The sequence below is a fragment of the Phacochoerus africanus genome, chromosome 3, assembly GCF_016906955.1.
Source record: "Phacochoerus africanus isolate WHEZ1 chromosome 3, ROS_Pafr_v1, whole genome shotgun sequence".
Taxonomy (NCBI): domain Eukaryota; kingdom Metazoa; phylum Chordata; class Mammalia; order Artiodactyla; family Suidae; genus Phacochoerus; species Phacochoerus africanus.
In genome coordinates, this window is record NC_062546.1 from 103,194,408 (window position 1) to 103,216,187 (window position 21,780).

General features: G+C 40.8%; 1 protein-coding gene and 1 long non-coding RNA gene across 2 annotated transcripts; one reads left to right on the top strand and one right to left on the bottom strand.

Annotated features, from left to right (window-relative positions):
* Positions 1 to 849: 849 nt before the first annotated feature.
* Positions 850 to 8,514, top strand: LOC125122167 (sperm-associated antigen 11B-like). Its single transcript, XM_047770406.1, has 3 exons — positions 850 to 989; positions 1,899 to 2,048; positions 8,089 to 8,514. Exons 1-3 carry the CDS (start codon positions 935 to 937, stop codon positions 8,220 to 8,222), a joined length of 339 nt encoding a protein of 112 aa, XP_047626362.1. The 5' UTR covers positions 850 to 934; the 3' UTR covers positions 8,223 to 8,514.
* Positions 8,515 to 10,143: 1,629 nt separating this feature from the next.
* On the bottom strand, positions 10,144 to 14,755 carry LOC125122169 (uncharacterized). Its single transcript, XR_007133718.1, has 3 exons — positions 14,728 to 14,755; positions 10,590 to 10,684; positions 10,144 to 10,372 (listed from the first exon to the last, which is right to left on the bottom strand). It is a non-coding gene; the product is annotated as an uncharacterized LOC125122169 (long non-coding RNA).
* Between the last annotated feature and the right edge of the window lie 7,025 nt (positions 14,756 to 21,780).

Consider the following 21,780-nt stretch of genomic DNA (forward strand, 5'->3'; position numbering starts at 1 on the left):
TAACATCCAGATGAGTCCAGAATAGGCTTCCTGTGTTGTGCAAGCCTGTGGTAAAGCAGCAAAATGAAGCCCCACACCCTCTAAGAAGATGATGAAGGAGAGTGGAGGCTCAATTACAGAACTTATTTTTGTTTTTAATTTTTCTTGGCTGTGTCCATGGTGTGTGGAAGTTCCCAGGCCAGGGAGTGAACTGTCACCAGAGTAGTGACAATGCCAGATCCTTAACCAGTAGGCCTCTAGGGAACTCTCCAGAACTTATTCTTAAAACAATGTTGAGTTGGACCCAGTGGCATGAATGACGGTCAGGTGTCTGGGGAAAAGAGGAGAAGAGAAAGAGGAGAAAATGGAAGACAAGACAGATAAATTACAGTCAAAGGGCAGGGAAAGAGATGAAGGATTCAGGGGAGAAAGAACAGGGTGACAATTTGGAGTGGCTTTGGAACCACCTATATAACCTCAGGAAATTATGATCTTGAAAGTCAGATTATACCTGAAATGTTCTGTATCTTTCTGCATGATTTTAATTACTAAAATATATACATTACGTTCAGTAGACAGGATAGAAGCACCGTGACAGCTTTATTTATATCACCATTTTAACAAATAGTGGTGCTTTAACCAGAAATTGATGGTTTTATGTTAATGGCATTTATCTCATCTCTCTCTTTCCTGTTCATGCTGCTCCTCTCTTCCCCTGACCTTTCTGGTCACCAAGCCCAGTCCAGGCATTCAGGCATATGATTTACTTCCTGAGAAAAGTGGCCCATTGTTTGTTCCACTAGCAGTGGGACGATAACGCCTCTCCCTGTGTCCTTGGTGAGCAGTAAGTAATTCTGGAATGCAGCTCTTCCCCCAGCCCAGCTATAAAGGAAGCCCTCCCTACTGCCCGCCTGCAGCCCACTCTGGACGTCCCAGCTGCGGTCCTCTTGGCGACATGGAGCGACTCCTCCCTCCGTTGACCCTTCTCCTTGTGGTCCTGCTGTTTCCAGGTAAAGCAGAACTAGGACCCGGGCCTGGGGGCCAGTGTTTCTGTGCCATGGTTGTTTCTGGGATGGGAGCCCAGGCTGGGCAGTGAGAAGCTAAGCCCTGGGAAGCCCCCTTCCTGGTGGGATTTAGGCAGGAGTCTTCTGCCTGGGTTTGTGAATGACACTTTGTGAGGATGGCATAGCTTCCCAGGAGATAGGGTCCCAACCCTGACTCCACTTTCTCATCCTTTTACCATCCCCCTCCCCTGACAATGAAGGACAGTGTGTGTCAGGAAGGACCTTAAATTTTAGGGGGGTCTCAACAACTACCTTGGTGACAGCCTAAGGGGATGCTGAGCTTGGCTTCCATGGGGCACTCAGGCTCTACCACTCACCCTTTTCAGACAGCCTTCATTTGTCTCTGTCCCTGTCTCTCTGTCTCTGTCTCTCTCTCTCACACATATAACATTTGTCCTTCTTCCAACCTACTTCATCCATCCTCCACCCTCTCTTTTTTTTACAGCTTTATTGAGGTATAGTTATTACACAAGGCACTGCATCTACTTAAATAATACACACAACCTGATGGTACCATCAGCACAGACAAGAGGATGGACACCAGTACCTCCCAAAGTTTCTGTGTCCCTTTGTGTGTGCTCTTGTTTTCCTGGGATAAGAACATCTAACATGAGATCTACCCTCCCAGCAAATTTAGAAGCACTCAATGCTCTGTTCTTACCTAGAGGCCTCAGCAGGACAGCAGGTCTGGGACGTACTCCTCTTGCATGCCTGGAACTTTATACCCATTGAGCAACAATCCTCCCCTCCTCCCCTTCCACTGTCAATCATCCCTTGGAATGTACGCATCTCATCTCATGGGTCTGTGAATGGAGGGCTCTGAATGTTCTGTGCTGTGTGATTATTCTTAAACAGGATTTTCCAGAGCCACGTATGCTAATTACCAAGGTACCAAGGGTCCCAGAGAACTAAAGGGAGAATACCCTGGACAAGAAACAAACAAGTCTCACCTGTTACGCCACCAAGTAAAACGCTACCTCTTGCCACGCACTCCCCCTTTCCAGGGTGAGTAACAAAGCACGGGACAGGGTCATTGCCCCAGAAGCTTTTAGTGGAAGAATACATGGGAAGCTGACTGGGTGGGTGGGGTGGGTCTGAGCGGCAGCAGAGAGTAGGGGCTGTGTTTAGAAGATACTATGTGGATGGTGAAGGCTGTTCTGTGTGTCAGAAAGGTCATGGGGTCTGACAGCTCCCCCGGGTGGGACCCCTGAAGGTCTTGTGAACTATGGGGGCATTGAGAGAGCATCTGAGGCCTGCTGTGACTTCATCCAAAGCTGGTATCAGAGGAGGTACTCCGGGGTGTGAGTGAACAGTGGATGGCTCTGCAGAAGGGAGGTAGCCAAAAGGCTAGAGAGACAAGCCTCAAATCCTTACCCTGTAAAGGGTTCTGGACAGAGAAGAGGAAACTCATCTGAGTTTTCAGAAGCAGCTTTGGGAAAGGACTGAAGGTGGCTTGAGAGGCCCACCCTTTTCCTTAGGAGAAGGGTTTGGGGCCCCTTTCGCACCTCAACACACTGGAGGTGGGCTTCAGCAGAATCACTTGGATAATTTAATATGTGTCCCCTGCTGCGTGAGGCCACAGGGGCCTGATGTCTCTTCAACCTCAAAATCTAATAGGTGCCAGGTGCTCAGGTGAGCTTCCCTAGAGCCAGGTGCAAAGGAGAGTATGATGTTGCTATGGAATGGGCCTGCATTCTAGCTATTTGGTGGGGAGAATATGTGTGTTTTCTGTGGTTCAGATTTAGACCTCACACAGGGGTCACCTTTGGTCCTGTTGAAGATGAACCCTGTTGAGGACACCAGGTATCAGTAACAACATGCCTTAGATGTCACCAGGTACTGAGAGCCTATGAAGGAGTAAGCCATGAGCTGGAGTAGACCCATTCTCCTGCCAGCTGACTCCAAAAGCACAAAGTCAGCTCATTAGAGAACAAATCAGTAAGAAACTCTGATCTTCATGCTCTTTGTCCACCTCTCTGTTACAAGCCTCTGTAGTGTCAGAAACCCCAGGTTCAGCTAGGGGAAGAAACCTAGAATCTGGAAAGAAAGGAGCCCATTGCTGACCACACCCTGTGCCCTGTCCATGGCAGCCCTGAGTGATGAATTTCAGGGAAGCTGTGTGGTCTTCCTGGGCCTTTGTCACTGCATCTTAGTAACATCAGGGTCAACCAGCACTAAGAATGTAGCTTTTCTCTAAGGAAGAGTGAATTGTTCACATGCATGTCTGTCTGTCTGTGTGGTTGTGGGGTGGGAGGTTAGTTGACAGGGATGGTTCTTAGAGCAGAAGGAAGGAGAAGGCTGGTGCTAGAGGAGGATGCTGTTGGCAGGATCACCAAGAACAGGGAAGGGAGGAGGTGTGTGAGCCACAAAGAAGGCATGACACAATGGCTGGGAGATTGGAGATAGACCTTTTTTTTGCTTAATACTTTTTAAATTTTATTTTTTATTTTTATTTATTTATTTTTATTACTCAAATGAATTTATCGCATCTGTAGTTGTATAATGATCATGACAATCCAATTTCATAGGATTTCCATCCCATAGCCCAAGTACATCCCTCCACCCCCCCAAACTGTCTCCTCCGGAAACCATAAGTTTTTCAATGTCTGTGAGCCAGCATCTGTTCTACAAAGAAGTTCAGTCTGTCCTTTTCTCAGATTCCACATGTCAGTGAAAGCATTTGATGCTGGTGTCTCATTGTATGGCTGACTTCACTTAGCATGATAATTTCGAGGTCCATCCATGTTGCTAAAAATGTCGGTATTTCATTCCTTTTAATCACTGAGTAATATTCCATTGTGTATATGTTCCACATCTTCTTGAACCACTCCTCTGTCGATGGACATTTAGGTTGTTTCCATGTCTTGGCTATTGCAAATAGTGCTGCAATGAACATCAGAGTACATGTGTCTTTGGGAGTCGTGGTTTTCTCTGGATAGATGCCCAGGAGTGGGATTTCTGGATCAAATGGGAGTTCTATTTTGAGTTTTCTCAGGCATCTCCATCCTGCTTTCCACAGTGGTTGCACCAACTTCCAATCCCACCAATAGTGTACAAGGGTTCCTTTTTCTCCACACCCTCTCCAGCACTTCTTGTTTGTAGACTTTTGGATGATGGCCATTCTGGCTGGTGTAAGGTGGTACCTCATTGTGGTTTTGATTTGCATTTCTCTAACAGTGAGTGATGTTGAACATCTTTTCATGTGTTTTTTGGCCATCTGTGTGTCTTCTTTGGAGAACTGTCTGTTTAGATCTTCTTCCCGTTTTTGGATGGGGTTGTTTGTGTTTTTGGCATGGAGCTGCAGAAGGTGTTTATAAACTTTGGAGATTAATCCCTTGTCAGTCGATTCACTTGCAAAGATTTTTCTCTCTTTCTGTGGGTTGTCTTTTCATGTTGTTTAGGGTTGTCTTTGCTGTGCAGAAACCTTGAAGTTTGATTAGGTCCCATGTGTTTATTTTTGTTTTTATTGTCAATACTCTTAAGAGCTGGATCTGAGAAGATGTTGCTGTCGTTTATGTCCGAGAGTGTTTGGCCTATGGTTTCCTCTGAGAGTTTGATAGTGTCTGGTCTTCTATCTAGGTCTTGAATCCATTTGGAGTTTATGTTTGTGTATGGTGTTAGGGAGTGTTCTAATTTCATTCTTTTCCATGTGGCTGTCCAGTTTTTCCCAGCACCACTTATTGAACAAGCTGTCCTTTCTCCATTGTATATTTTTGCCTCCTTTGTCATAGATGAGTTGGCTGTAGGTGTGTGGGTTGAATTCTGGGCTTTCTGTCCTGTTCCACTGATCTATATTTCTGTCTTTGTGCTAGTACCATGTGCTTTTGATGATTGTTGCTTTGTAGTATAGTAGAGATTGACCTTTGATGCTCTCAAGATGGTCCATTAATTGTGATCTACCTGTTAGAGATTCTGGGCCATGTGAGTTCTATGTCCTCTGTAGGTTCTGTGTCTCCAAAGTCACATGAAAAATTGTGGGAAATGTAAACCTGAGTAGAGAATAAGGGACCAACTGCCACACTCACTATGCAAAACCCAACACCCAGAAGAGGACTTGGTACATTACAGGTTCTCAGTAATGATGTCTATTGAGTGAATGATCAGGTAAATTGGTTTTGGTTCATGAAAAAAATGCTCAGTGGACAAAATGTTGTTGTGAACTTATCTATTGTACATGAGATTCATAGCATTAGCTCATTTTGTCTTGTAAGATACTTGTGGAAATCCATAGGACTAAGACATTATCATGAGAAATAATAATAACATTTATACACTGCTCACTTTGTGATTCTGTTACAACTGCTTTCCCTTGCTTCATTTCATCTGCAGAGTAATCTTAGGAGAGAAGTACTATTATTATCCCCACTTTGCAAATGGGTAAACAGAAGAACAAGCCCCATAGGCCTTCCCCAGGTGATGATAGAGCTGTTAATAGCTGGGCAGCCAAACAGTCTGTAAAGACTGTGCCATCTTTCCTCTTATTTCTCTTGCTGACTTGTTTGAAGATTCTAGGCCAGGGACTTCTGGGAGCAAAGCATTTCCCACTTGACTAAATGAGTACTAATAATAATTTGTATATAATAAGCATCTACTATGTGCTGGACAATTTGCCAGAACTCATACAAACTGGAGGATAGGTTTTAATCATCTTCATCTGATGGTCAAGGAAATCTAAGCTCCTTGAAGAGTAAATTTCTCAAACTCCCACATCCTAAATAGCAGAAAGTTGTGTGAATTCAGAACTATCTTCTTCTAGAGCCTATAATATTATCCTCTCTTGTTTCAATTCAGGATTACTAGTTTTATTAATTTCTGAGTATTAACTTTGGTGACTAGAGATACAGGTTAAATTGGGGCTGGATGGTGAATGCTGGTTTGGACTGTGTGTAGTATCAGTAAGAATGATCTTGTCAGATTGGTGAAAGGTGTATGCTATTTCTGTTTCCCACTGGAAGAGGCTTTACCATGACAGAGGACATGCAGAAAGTACAAAGGTCTGTTTTTAAAAAGACTTCATTTCTATTCATATTAAATTCCCAAACAAGGAAATCTATAGAAATAGAAAGTAGGTTAATGGTTTCTTAGGGCTGGGGGTTGGGAAATGGTGGACAATGGCTAAATGGTATAGGGTTTGTTTGTTTTTGCGGTGATAAAAATGTTCTAAAATTTACTGTGGTGATGGTGCACATATCTGAGAATCTACTAAAATCCATTGAGTTGTACACTTCAATTGGCTGAATTGCATGGTATATGAATGATATATCAATAAAGTAGTAAATATGTGAGATTAGAAAAAAATAACTTCGTAACAAGTGACATATGTCATCATGAGACTAGAAAACTTGGAGGGACACCATAACTCCCTTAAAACAGGATTTTTTTGGAGTAGATCAGAAGACTGAACAAGCCAGAGAGTGAACATTATAGAGAAGGAGTTCTGAGTTTCCACAAGAAAGGGATTCCTAACCATCATTGCTCTGTGGCTTTGACATAGGATGCCCTAAAAAATGTGAAAGTTCTCACAGTGTTGAGATGCTTCTCACAGTGCCATCGATGCCAGACTGGAAGTAATCCCTGGATTGTATTGGGACTTAACTAGATGGATAATAGGTCTGAGGAAGTAAATCTCTCTTGGCAGAAGCAGAGCTATATACCTGGGGTTGATTTTATGGTTTTGAGCTTGAACCTATGAACCATATGGCGTACTTGAAATAATCAAAGGTAGAGATGTAGACAATAGAATGGTGTTTCCAGAGGATGGGGGTAGAGAAATAAATGGAGTTATTGTTTAATAGGATAAAGTTTCAGTTATGCTCAATGATTAAATTCCAGAGTTATGCTGTACATATCGTGGTGCCTCTAGTGAACGATGCAGACTACATTGAAAAAGTTAAGAGGGAGATCTTATGTTTGTACCACCAGAAAAACAAAAACAAAACAAAACAAAACAAAAAGAGATACAAGGAAACTTTTGGAGATGATAAATATGTTTATTACCCTGACCATGGTGATGGTATCATGGGGGTATGCATATGTCTAAACTCATCAAATTGTATACATGCATTATGTGCAGGCTTTTACAGATTAAAAAAAAGACTGTTGATCTGAAATTGAGGTGATAAGAAAATAATTTTAATTGATTGACCAATCAACTCATTCATCTGGCCAAATAATTGTAATGCATACTGATGAAAGAATTAGGAGAGGAAGAAGGTCACATCTTTTCACATTTAATTTGTCAGAAGGTCAGAACCCCAATTGGTGGCAGAGCCTCGGACAATCAGAGCAGCTTCGGCATCTGTCCATTCAGTCTTCCCTAGCCGGAGACATACTGTCAATTCTTTGATGTTGTGCCTCTGCTTTCATCATGTTCATCAATTTTTTCTCTTTTTTAACCCTTGCCCCTTGCTCTTTTCCATCACTTGTCATCATTATATATTATTTAAGATAAAAATTAATGTTAAATCATTTTAATACTTGACCTGTAGAGTGAGATATCAATTTCACATTACTAAAGTAACTTGACACATGTTTAAGGGATCAGATTGTCTTCCAGGCTCTCCCTCATAGCAAGGGGAAGAAAATAAATCTCAACTCTTTAAAACTCTACCTTCTGCCACCCCTGTTTGCCTGGCCTAGTTCCTCAACTCACTTTCCTCAGGGACCATTGTGCTTTAGTACATGGTTGATGGGGCAGTGTCCCTTCAGTTTGCCTCAGAGAGTCCTTATTGTACCCTGACACAACATTCTAAATGATTTAAAGTACAACATTCGTATTGTAACGTATTGCTCACCTTTTCTCTTCCCAGTTGCCTCTGAATCGACAGTTCAATTTTTTTAGGGAGAGTGAAGGTGACTTTTAAGCCACAATTAGGGATCTGAGTTTGATACTGTCAAAATGGCCACATGGATATATGATAGATCATATATAATGAAATCTGTTTCCCATCCGTTTCCATCCTCCACCATATCCCTTTGAGCTAAGATAACAAGTGTCTGATTCTTGAGATAATCTTGAGACTAATGTTGATATTTCTTCATACAGAACCTGAACCAAATTTCAAAGTTATCAACTGCAAGAGAAGTGAAGGCAGATGTCAAAACTTTTGTAATTATATGGAAATGCAAATTGGCTACTGCTCTAAAAACAAAGATCCCTGCTGTTTACCTCAGAACTGAGGCTGTTGACCTGGGAGCCAAAGCTTTGTCCACTGCTTGTTCTCCAGAGCCGACAAGCCAGATACAGATGTTTTGGAAAAAGAGGCTGAAAAAGAGAGGAGCTGAGGCTTTGTCATCTGTGCCAGATAGTTTAAACATTTTATTGTAGAAAAATAAAAGACAGAAACTGGCTAAATGTCATTGTTTGACATGACCTTAGAGAAAATGACTGAGCTTGTGACGAACAGTGAGTTCTGAATCACACACACTTTTTACTTGTAGATGTCAATGAATAAATTTTCATGAGAAAGCATTCAAGTCATTCGTTCTTTTATTTTAAAAATATTTTTAAGTACCTCCTTTTGTTTTAGGTACTGAAAAACATAATGAATTGGAAACATGAATATATGGGGAGAAAACCATCTCAATAAGTAAAAACAACAACATGCTATATTGTGGACATGTCCAATATGTGGGGAAGATAAATATAACAGAATTAAGAAAGGATTCCTGGAGAAACTTGAACAGGATTTTGAAAGATAATTAGGAGTTCAAGTGAAAGAGGAAAGCTGAGATATTCAGACAAAGGGTGCAATTTGTAGGAAGTCATAGAGACACAAAAGAATGAGAATGAGGAGTAGCTTCTTTTGTAAAGTCAAAAGAGAGGGACTGATTACAAGTAGCAGATGAGGGTGCGGGAAAATGATGGGATGTTGTCAAAGAAAACCAACATTATGCTGAAGACCTTCGACTGCTGAACAAGAGAGGGTTGCTAGGTACTCCAGGGGAGTGAACACAAATGTATTTCAATGTTAGAGTGTTTATTTCTAACAAAAGAACTTGGGATGGGCTGGAAACATGGGAGACCAGAGGCAGGAAGGTAATAGATGGTCGCAGCAGTGAAGTCCGAGGACATCTGTTAGCGGCTAAGGTGCAGATAATGGCTGTGACACAGGAACAATCAAGGGGGTTCTAAAGATATTGAGTTAACAAGTTTGGTGATGGAGAAGAAGGGAGAGCATGGGATGAACAAAACAAATCCCAGGACAGGGTGGAGATGAAGAGCAGGAGGACCAAGGTGAGGGTCAGATCAGCTTGGGGGACATTGTATCAGAAGCCCAAGGCTTCAGTGTCCAGCAGAGACATTGGTGAACTTACATGGGTTCCAAGAGAGAGGAGGAGGCAAGATATAAAAGAGTCAAAATCATTCACTTGTGGGTAGAAACTGAAATCTTGAAAGTCTTATAGTTGGTTACTGAGGGACAGCTTTTTGGGGGAGCAGAGGAACAAAGCTGATATTTGTGTGAGGCAGAGAAAAAATGAGAGCGATGGAGACAGGTCTACAAGCCTGGGAGGGAGAAAGCAGTCCAGGAAGGAGAGTGATGCTGAGACAACAGGCAGACACACTAGGAGAAAGGCGAGGATGCCTGTGTCCCCATGTTTTCTCAGCTGCAAAGAGAGATAGGGCACCTGGGTCCTTGGTAGAGTTCTGTTAGCCATAGAGCCAAAGATGTCACTCTCTCCTTCTAAGTGGCAAGAACAAAAATGTATTCAAGGCAGCTCTTTGTTTTTTGTGTTTTTTTTTAGTGTAAGAGTTAATTTAGTAATTAAGTGTGAGAGCAAAGTGGGGGGAAGGTGTGTGTGAGAAGACTTTAAAGGAAGCATAAAGTTGAAATGACTAAGAAGGAGATGGAGAAAACAAGAGCCCTCCCTGCAAAAAGCACATCTAAATATGTCACCATTCTCCTTAAATCTCCTTAAATGATGCCCCTGTTCCAGTTCATTCAACAAATATCTAGGAGGCATCCACCATGCCCCAGGAACTATTCTAGATACAAGAGATCCAGTAATGAACAAAATGCCCCTCATGTGTATAATAAGATAAATGGTATATTAGAAAGTGATGAAGACATGGAAATAATCTTCTTTTGATCTGCTCATCTTCAGAAAGAGATTAAATGTCCTTGAATCTGAAAGAGTCGCATGCCAGGTCCTCTGTCCCCAAGACTGGGCAGGCCCTGTTTTTGCTCTCATGGTTCTGGTCAAAGTGCAGTTAGGTAAGGGCAGGATGGTCAGACATCTAACTTCATGCTACGGGAGCCCTTCTTGAGTGCAGAGGGCACGTTGCAGAGCCCAGCACCTCTTCTGTATTGTCTTTGTCCAGTAAGTATCTGTGATCAAATGAAAGAATGAAGATAGAAGAGGCCTTGGGTCAGGGGGAGCTTGAGGAAGGGTCTCCAGGCCCTTTCCTCTCCTTCCCTTCCTCTAAGCCTCCCCAAACCCAAGAGAAGTCCTTGGGGAAGCATCTTCAGGCGAGTGCAGACTTGCTCCTCATTCTCCCCGTGGGCTGGGCTTCCAGGACTCATGGTCCTCATGGGTGATTCTAACCTGGATAGTCAGGACTGAGGGAGTTTCCATCTCCTGCCTCTTCCAGACCTTGGTACTTCTTCAAAAGAAGACTCAAGGACATCTTAGTAGATCCACTGTGAAGAAATAGTGGAATTTGCATAAACCTGATATAAAATACTTATAAGAAGTTCCCATGTGGCTCAGTGGGTTAAGAACCTGACATTGTATTCGTGAGGATGTGGGTTCAATCCCTGGCCTCACTCAGTGGGTTAAGGACCTGGTGTTGCCGTGAGCGAGCTGTGGTGTACGTCGTAGATGCAGCTTGGATTCCCTGTTGTTGTGGCTGTGACATAGGCCTACAGGTGCAGCTCAGATTTGACCCCTAGCCCAGGAATTTCTGTATGCCACAGGTGTGGCCCTAAAAAGAAAAGAAAAAAATTGTAAGTCGTGACTATTTTAGGCTTGAGTTAATTGTTAGTAAACTGTAACTCCTTCCCTCTACATCTTTCTTTAGTTCTTATGAGTTAAGATTCCTTTCTGATGTTGTTATTGTGGGTATCTGGGTTGCAGTCAGGATTCCAGAGCTCAGAGTTACAAACCCAGATGTGCAGGCCTCTTTACCAAATGCTCCCTTTCCAGGCTTCTTTCTGATTAAGCGCGTTCTGTACTTAATTCACACAGAGGCACACTCACATGAGGCTGATACTTAGGAAGAGTGAAGATGTGATAAAACCAGTACTTACAAATCAGAAGCACTGACACTTTATATAACCTCTTTGTGATGCAATTTTTAAAATATGTGTGTAAGATGTAAAATACTGTACTTGCTGACTCATTATTCTGCTTCTCAGAAATTACTCTCCAATGGGTGTAAAGTAACAGTTATTCAAATGAAATAAGTTCTAGAGATCTGTGATACAACACTGTGTTCACAGTTAACATACTGTAATGTGCATTTAAAATTTTCTTAAGAGGGTAAATCTCATGTTGTCTTGCTTTTTTTTAATTAAAGAAAGAATAAGAAATTATCCTCAAGAAATAACAAAAATGTTTTGAGAAGCTTTTTGAAAAAAAAATTGTGTTCAAAATAGAGCTGTATATTAGCAAACTCTGTTGTTTAAAAGGATATTCTATGTCCTTTAGGTATAATAAACAAAAGCAAATAAAAACCATATAGTGCATAAAATAAAAAAACTTAAGGTAATTTTCTGTCTTAGAAATTATAGGATACAATTTGTATATATTTGATGGAAAATTAATTGTGAAAAATATGTCCAAAAGCAAAAAAAATGATTTTAGTATCCAATGTTAAGATTATTGGTGATTTTATTTTATTTTTTGCTTTTTAGGGCCACACCTGAGGCTTATGATAGTTCCCAGGCTAGGGGTCGAATTGGAGCTGCGGCTGCCAGTCTACACCACAGCCACAGCAATGCCAGATCTGAGCCCTGTCTGTGACCTACACCACAGCTCACAGCAATGCAGAATCCTTAATTCACTGAGCAAGGCAAGGGATCGAACCCCCATCCTCATGGATACTAGTCAGTTTCTTAACCCACTGAGCCACAGTGGGAACTCCCTGTTGGTGATCTTAAATGATTTTATCTTTAAAAATACTCTGTCAAGTTATTGTATTACTCTTCAATTTTATTTATTTTTTAAAGATTTTTACTTTTTCTCTTATGGATGACTTACAATATTCTGTCAATTTCTGCTATACAGCAAAGTGACCCAGTCACACACACACACACACACACACGCACACACACATACATTCTTTTTCTCATATCATCCTCCATCATACTCTTCCGTCACAAGTGACTAGATGTATTTCCCCCATGCTATACAGCAGGATCTCATTCCTCATCCACCCCATGTGCAATAGTTTGCATCTACCAACCCCAAACTCATAGTCCCTCCCCCTCCCCCTTGGCAACCACAAGTCTGTTCTCCAAGTCCATGAATTTCTTTCTTTTCTGTAGATAGGTTCATTTATGACATATATTAGATTTCAGATATAAGTGATATCATATGGTATTTGTCTTTCTCTTTCTGACTTACTTTGCTTAGTATGGGAGTCTCTAGTCTCATCCATGTTGCTACAAATGGCATTATTTTGTTCTTTTTATGGCTGAGTAATATTCCATTGTCTACATATAACACATCTTCTTAATCCATTCATCTATTGATGGACATTTAGGTTGTTTCCATGTCTTGGCTATTGTGAATAGTGCTGCAATGAACATATAGGAGCATGTATCTTTTTTAAGGAAAGTTGTGTCTGGATATATGCCCAGGAGTTGGATTGCTGGGTCATAACGTAATTCTATTGAGTTTTCTGAGATATCTCCATACTGTTTTCCATAGTGGCTGTACCAGTTTACATTCCCACCAACAGTGTAGGAAGGTTCCCTTTTCTCCACACCCTCTCCAGCATTTGTTATTTATGGACTTATTAATGATGGCCATTCTGACTGGTATGAGGTGGTACCTCATTGTAGTTTTATTTTGCATTTCTCTAATAATTAGTGATGTTGAACATCTTTTTTTTCATGTGTCTGTTGGCCCTCCGTATATCTTCTTTGGAGAAATGTCTATTCAGATTTTCTGCCCATTTTTCAATTGGGTTGTTGTTGTTATTATTTTTGCTGTTTAGTTGTATAAGTTGTTTGTAACTCTTCAATTTTAAATATACTTTTAAAGAGACAAAACTGATGTGCCAAGGATAAATATGTATGTATTCATAGACCAAGAATACTATGATCTTAGGCAAAGACAGTCAAGAGCAAACTTAAGTTGCCTCCAAAAAGTCATGAATTTAACCTAAGAAAAAACTACCTGGCTATTAAGATTGTAAGATATTCAAGCATGTTATACAGAGAGATTTTGGAATGTACTTGGTGATTCATAAGGAACAGGTGAAAGCTGATTTTTTTCCTGCCATTCTGTGTACGTTTTTGCAGTTCTGCCTGGAGACAAGGGGGTGAGAAGTCTGGCTTCTCAGGGTCAGTTCTGAGCCAGTAGCTCTATTGTTCATCCCGCGTGTTCTTTCAACGGGAGTCCACTGAGTGCAGGGTCTGAGCCCTGACCAGACTTCATGGACACTCGCTGTGCCCCGTGGGAAGAGACCCTTCAGGCAGCAGGTTGCTCCAGGTCATTACAGAGCCAGTTGTAACATGCCTGACCGCCCTGCTGTCTGCTCTCCTCCTGCACCATCCACTCTCCGTGTCCTGCCCGCCCACTGCACCCCTGAAAGCCTTACTGGGGGACTTTGATCCGTGTAGCAGCTGTCCTTCCCCCAGGGCTCCCTGTCATCAGGAAGTCTCCTTCCTCCTCAGAGTGCAAGGTCAGCTAGGGTGGGCAGAGTGGACAGGCTTGGTCAGCCAGAGCCCTGTTTGGCTTCCTCTGGTGAATAATGGCCACGCATACGCCTTTTTTCCTGTCCACCCATGTGGTGGTCCCCACAGCCCTGCAGCCTTGGCTTATTCTGAACTGGCTTACCTTTGTCTTCTGTGTCATAGGGAATATCCTTACTGGACCAGAAGTCTCATAGCGATAAGAACAAAATTAAAATTAGTGTGTCCATCAGATTCAATCCCTGGCCTCACTCAGTAGGTTAAGGGTCCAGCATTGCCATGAGCTGTGGTGTAGGTCTCAGACACGGCTCAGATCTGGTGTTGCTATGGCTGTGGCAAAGGCCAGTGACTACAGCTCTGATTCAACCCCTGGCCTGGGAACCTCCATATGCCGTTGGTTTGACCCTAGAAAGACAAAAGACAAAAAAAAAATTAGTATGTCCAAATGAAGGGAAGCTGGGCTCATTACCACAGTCCCTTTCTTGATGGACAAGAAACACTTCCTGGAGTCAGATGATAGGTAGCATTACCTATGAGGACAACAGGATGGGAATGGACTCTGCTTTGGGGAATGACATCAAGCCCCACTAGGGAGCGGAGGGTGCTTCCCTTGATCTGATTAAAAAGCTCTGATAGGTCTATAGGCATCAGTGTGGTAGAGCATGTGGCTGGCCCTTTACACTTTCACGAGAGTGGGAAAGCATCGGAGAACCTGTTTTATCCCTTCCATCAGCTCCCTATGGCTCCTTCTCTGATTTGCCTGCATTCTGCTCCTTCTTGCCCTGAGAGCTCCTTAGAGAAACCCAGTTGTCACGTCCTACCTGTCTTTCCGAGGCTCCCAAGTGTCCGTTATTAAGTCTGTTTCACTGTAGGACAAATTAAGGACAGAGTTAAGTGAGCCAACCTAGATCAGGTGGCGATCAGATGACATGCCTAGAACCCTAATCCAGCTCACTTTGAGCCAGAAGACTCAATGGATGGGCTCTTTTTTGCCTCACATAACACTGATGTTTCTAAGACAACACCCATTTCTTTCTCAGGAAGTTTCCTGGCAGCACTGGCCAGGGCAAGCTTCTCCACAAGCCCTGGAGACAGGTCTTTCCCTGCAGGAGGGCACTTGTGTCTGTGAGTCCCAGAGGACTATATGTGTGAGCAGAGGAAGAGGCACCTTCTGGGAATGACAGCTACGTGGTTTCTAGTCTCAACTCCAGTAATAATTGTGTTGATTCTTTGTGTAACTCTTGAGAGCACAGTGGACAAAAATGTCCTAAACCCTAGCTCTTTGAGATAGTCAATGATCTGTATTTGTATGAATGAGTAATCCACCTTGGAAAATAGGTAGCATGACTACAGCTGGTGAAGACAATTCAACAGACACAAGTGCCCTACTGCAGTGCACTTCAGCATTGTCTTATGTTTATTAGTTAGGCAAGTACCTCAGTGGACACAGGAAAGGTGGCAGCAGGATCTTGGCGTGCTCTCATACTGTGAACTTTGTTGAGCCTGGAAAAGAAAAGACCCATGAGACAAATGGGACAAGAATTTCGTGTAGGACTTTAGGAAAATGATAAATAATTGTCCCAGCCTTTTCCCCGGCTTACCCAAGGGTCGGGTGAATGACTATTAGCTGTACAAGGGGGTGTAAAATGGAGGATTATAGGAAGTAACTAAAGAACTGAGACAGAATGGTGGAAATAAAGCCCCAAAGGAGTTTCAGGGTTAGGAAGAAAGGAGGCTGGTTATGCTGACTATTCACCCTTGTCTTTATTTGAAGCTACAGGAATAAACATGAAAGACAGGAGGAATCTAGGCTGAGAGGAAGTCAGTGGGAAGACCATTTCAAGCAGATATTGTGGTAAGACTCCTTAGCCAGAAATATAACATCTCCCCACAGCCAAAGTCAGGTGGCAGGGACCCAGTTTATTATTTCACTTGGTCTAAACCCAAGGGCTGTGTTAATGCAGTTCATGTGCCTGGGAACCAAGGACTTGAAGGAAGCCTCTGACAACTAGAGAAATTATCTTGTTATAGATAATCCAGACACTTCCCTATGGCTTTTAGGGAAGTGTGACATAATCCCATTGGGATAATGAAGGCTGAAAATCCTGTTTATTTCTTTAGAAATAAAAATGAGGACATGAAACACTATATGTGGTGAAACAGACATAAGGTGAGTAAAGAGCCAGTTTGGACAGAGGAAATGTAAGTATGAACGTAAGTATGACATTGAGAGGGGAAGAAGAATTTAGCCATCACTAATGCTTTTCACTAGTAGATGTGGCTTCTGGAACCAAGAAAATGGCAAAGCCATACAGTTTTAACATTGACAGACGTGGTCATGCTTTCGGGCCTCATGACGAGTCTTTAACCTTTGTAACAAGGATATATGAAAATAGATCTAAAGGCAGAAAATAGCATCAGGCATTCCTCTCCCTGAAAAAATCCCCCCCAAAACAAAATAAAACAAACAAAAAAGAGGCAATGTAATATAGAAACAAGTGTAAATTTTGTAATATTTTCCAGAATAGCATTTTGATGAAGTATTTTCTGATTCCTTGAATATTTCAGAATGATTTTCTTTTTTACCCATGAGTGATAATCAGTCAGGGAATGAAATCCTTGCAACACAATTTTCCACTTAAGATCTCATGGATGTTGTTACCCATCTAGTTTTTAGTGTAGTTGTGAGAGATGTGTAAGGCAAGTCTGCTTTTGTAGGTATTTTTTTTATAGGACGCCTGATTTTTGTAGGCTTTTATTTCTTTTTGTTTGTGCTTTAAATATTTAATTAAGGCATATTTAACTATAATTCTAATTTAGTTGGTTTTATCTGAATGGTAAGTCCTATAAAGTGGCTCATTTTAGTAATTCTCTACTTCATAAACTATTTTTAAATTATATTTTAACACTACTTCTTTTTCATAATTTTATTACCACAAAAGCACTTACCATGTTATCTATCACATTAACAAATGTTAAGTGTACAATACATCATCATTGTCTACAGGCAGTGTAGTACAGCAGATCTCTAGAGCTTGTTCATCTTACCTAATTGAAACTTTGTACCTGTTGATGAATAATTCCCTGTTCCCTCTTATTCCAGCTCCTGGTAACTGCTCTTCAGCATTTTATTTTTTTTGAAACTTTTCTGTTTTCTTCCCAGGAATACCATAGCCTTTAGACTAACTCTCTTTCTTCTGACTTTTGTGCCTCTCCTTCTCTAGTAGCTTCTGTCTCTCTTTTTCCTCCTCGATCTGGAATGCCAGCTCAGTTTAATCTTCACATCATTAATTCAGCTTTCAAAGTGTCAACTTTTCCTTCGTGCCACAGAGTTTTTTTTACTCTTCCAATTCATTTTTCTCATCTTAGCCTACTATTTTATTCCACTTTGCTTTGTCCTTACAGACAGTTGATGTAATTAGTAGATGCTATGTTTTTTTTTTCTTCCAAAAAATGCTAGAGACAGAATTGTCTTCTGATGCCTGTGGTGGCTCTTTTTCACAGGATGGTTCTTTTCTTCCCAGTAATATACCCTTACCTTTATTTGGTAGCATTTTTCACATACACCATGTATTCATTTGAATTCTGTCTCTGTTGGCAAACATGAATTAATTCAGAAGTTATTGAGTACCTGTTACATGATAAGCACTGTACTAAAAATGATGGCAGGTGGGTGGAATTCCCAGCCCCATTCTCATTGTATCCAGTCACACATTTAGTGAAATTGTTAGACTGAAATTGGAAGTAAAAACTCCATAAAACGCTGGGCAGAAACAGCACAGTCTTGTGATTCTCAGAACCTTATGGAAAGGGGGAAAGACATTTTCCCTCCTTGTGTCACAGAATGCTGCAATTTTGGTGCCTAGGGGCTCCAGTACCTTGGTGTCCAAGTCAGTCAGAAGAGTAACAGTATATTCTTTCAGGAGACTGTTGTGGGGTTCCAGTTCACCAGGCTGTCCTCAGCAGATGGCTGTCATTTCTCAAATACACCTACTGTAAACATGTTCCTTTGAGTTTTACTTGACTTATTTATAGTCCCCAGATAATCCCTTGGGGAAATTCTTAATTGTTTCTCTTACTCATATAAGGAAACCCAGCTGATAGCCAATGGCCAAATTAGTGTTTGGTTTTTGTTAGTTAAGTGACAACTTAAGATAACAAAGCTATGACAATGCATGATGAACACATATAAAGGAAGAAGATAGATTTTAAATTATGACCAAGTATGTGGAGACAAAGAATATTGCACAAGGAACCAAAAGATTCCCATGCTGTAAACTTATGGTTTTACAGCATTTGTAACCTTATATCCCCTATATTTCTGTTTCTTGACTATTAAAACTGGAATACTGATAACTCCCCTGTCTAGATAATGGAATTTTTGAAGAGCCAAAGCTTCTGAAAATCAATTTCTAACTATAAAAAGGGCAGAAAAGCAAGACATTATGATATATAATTCTATAAAATAACAAATACAGATTTTTCAACTTGATCATCTAACTTCTAAATTCTGTTGCTTCATATTTCACATAAGGCCAAATAAGAAGTATAGAAATATCATGGAAATATACACCATTTTGGGGTCCATAGTACAATTTCATTATGATGTTCTATGGAACAGGATTTTATTATTATTTATTGTGTTATTGAATTTTAAAGATAGAACCAAAGAATTGCATAACTTTCATACTGTAAGGTACTGAAAAACTACAATGCTTCATTCTACAGATAGAGGGGTGAAGATTCTACCCTGAGAACCACAGAAGTTTTATTAAGATTTTAAACTATTGCACTGTTGATGATACATTCTCAATTTTATAAGATTAGTGAAATATTTTTCATTTTGTTTGAAAATATTGTGGATGAACATCCTATAAGGAATGAATTCTACAAATAATGTGGCTGAACATGAATCCATAAAAAGTTCTTTTCTCTTTATGGATTTTTAAAGAATTTTCTCAGGAAGTCATTTGTCCTCAGATCCAAAAGCATCACAGATTGCCTATAGACATAAAGGTGGAACTAAAAGTTTCGCTTTAGATTTCACAAATAAGATCAGAATGTATTCTATTTTATATGGTTGGGGGGAGTGTAGAGTAGTTTGTGTGTGCATATGTATGTGTACTTAGCATTACAATTCATCACATTGGTAAAAGAAACACCTTCTGACCTTTCAAAGATCTGGTTCCTGGAACCAAAGTACACCATCCTTGTGTCTTCAGGTGAGTCATTTTCTCTAAAATGAGAGGAATTTTTAACAACACAATCATTTTTTTTTTTTGGTCTTTTTGTTATTTCTTGGGCCGCTCCCATGGCATATGGAGGTTCCCAGGCTAGGGGTCGAATCGGAGCTGTAGCCACCGGCCTACGCCAGAGCCACAGCAACGCGGGATCCGAGCCACATCTGCAACCTATACCACAGCTCACGGCAACGCCAGATCGTTAACCCACTGAGCAAGGGCAGGGACCGAAGCAGCAACCTCATGGTTCCTAGTCGGATTCGTTAACCACTGCTCCACGACGGGAACTCCAACAACACAATCATTAATGGTTCCTTTCTGTACTGATACATGATTTCAAAGGTCCTCAAGATTTTCTCTTTATTTTGCCATAATAAAATATGCATGATGCAAGGTTTACTACTTTAACCATCTTAAAGTATACAATTCAGTGGCATTAAATACAGTCACAATGTTGGGCTACCATCATCACTACCTAGTTCCAGAACATTTTCATCACCCAAAAGGAAACACCATACCCATTAAGTAGACACTCCCCATCCCCACCCTTCCTGGCCCCTGGCAACCACTAATCTACTTGCTGTCCATATGGATTTGACGGTTCTTGTTTCATATAAATGGAATCATATGCCATGTGGCCCTTTGTGTGGCTTATTTCAGTTAACAATGTTTTCCAGATTCATCCTTGTGGGAGCATGTATCAGTACTTCACTCCTTTTCATTACTGAATAATTGTCCTTTATATGGCTCCACTACAATTTGTTTTTCCATTCATCAGTTGATGGACATTTGGGTTATTTCTAGTTTTTGGCTATTGTGAATAGTTATGCTAGGTATTCATGAACAAGTTTTATTTTCTAGGTCATATAATAACTCAGTTTAACTTCTTGAGGAATCATCAGACATTTATACAACAGCTGCACTATTTTGCATGCCTACCAGCAGTGTATGAGGGTTCTGATTTCTCCATACCCTTATCGGTACTTTCTATTTTCCACTACATGGTTGTTGTTATTATTATTATTTTTTAATGCAAAGTGCTATGTCTCTGTGGTTTTGATTGTATACCCTAATGATTAATGATGTTGAGCATCTATTCATGTGCTTGTTGGCCATTTGTATTTCTTCTCTGGAGAAATGTCTATTCAGGTTCTTTGCCCAGTTTTTAATTGGGTTGTCTAATCGTTGTTGAATTGTATCAAGATTTTCTTTTGCGGGGGGCACACCTGCAGCATATGGAAATTCCTGGGCTAGGGATCATATCGGAGCTGCAACTACTGGCCTATGCACAGCCACAGCAATGCCAGATCCAAGCCACATATGTGACCTACACCACAGCTTGTAGCAACACCAGATCCTTAAACCACCGAGTGAGGCCAAGGATCGAACCTGCATCATCATGGGTACTAGTCTGGTTCTTAACCCACAGAGCCACAATGGGAACTCCCAAAGGTTTTTTTTTTTTGTCTTTTTTAGGTCGACACCTATGGCATATGGAAGTTCCCAGGCTAGGGGTCCAGTTGGAGCTGTAGCTGCCAACCTACACTATAGCCACAGGAAAGTGGGATCCAAGTTGCATTTGTGTCCTGCACCACAGCTTGTGGCAACGCCAGGTCCTTAACCCACTGACTGAGGCCAGAGATCGAACCTGTGTCTTCATGGATACTAGTTGGGTTTATTATCGCTGAGCCATGATGGACACTCCAGGTTTTCTTTTAATATATCATAATGCTTTGCTATTTTCAAATGTTTTCAAACCCAAATATATCTTTCATCTCTCCTTATTGTTTTATTCTATTCATGAGTGTAATACACACTGGAATAATTATCTTCTGTGTTGAAACAAATTGAGCTTCAGTTTCTTTCAACCCTGTAATTATACAAATCTATGAACCTATGACCAGATTAATGAGATCACTCAGTGAGCTTGAATTTCTAGTTTGTCTTCCTTTGAAATGGCCTGCCTGATTCTCCAAACTATGAAATTCTTCCTTAGCGGTTGCATTCTAAGTCTGTGATTTGGAAATAGATTCTAGTGTAGAGGAAAATGTGGGCGATAAATACCAATGCTATTGATTTATTTCTTCCCCCAAAAGAGCCAGTTTTCCAACATAGCTCATAGAATTTCCAAACTGCAAGAAAGCAATTTCCAAACTATATTTTCACAACTGTTTGAACTTTCCTACTGAAAAAAAATATACCATCCACCTTTACCTTAAATCTTTTCTAAATCAGGTCAGTATAAATAGCAAGAATGAATACAAAGTATAAAACATACTTTTTTATTGTTTCCTCTACCAAGTTGACTTTTGAAAAAGGACCCATACATTTGAGTATATACACTCTAGTGTTTTTAATCAAACAGTAATTCTTGTGTCTTATAGCTACACTTCCTCCATTCACAGAGCTTCATTCAGAATTATAATTATTCACTAGAACCCTTGAGCTTTTAGGATGTGTTTTTAGGTAGGGAAGCCAGTTTTCTCAAGGTCAAACCAATCTGCTGATACTTTTTTACAATAGGTGATTTCAGAGATGTGTTCAGGACAAATACTTCACAGAAAAAGAATTTCAAATTTTAAGATTCATTTACGTTTGAATAACATACACACACATCTTAATACCTGCTTTATA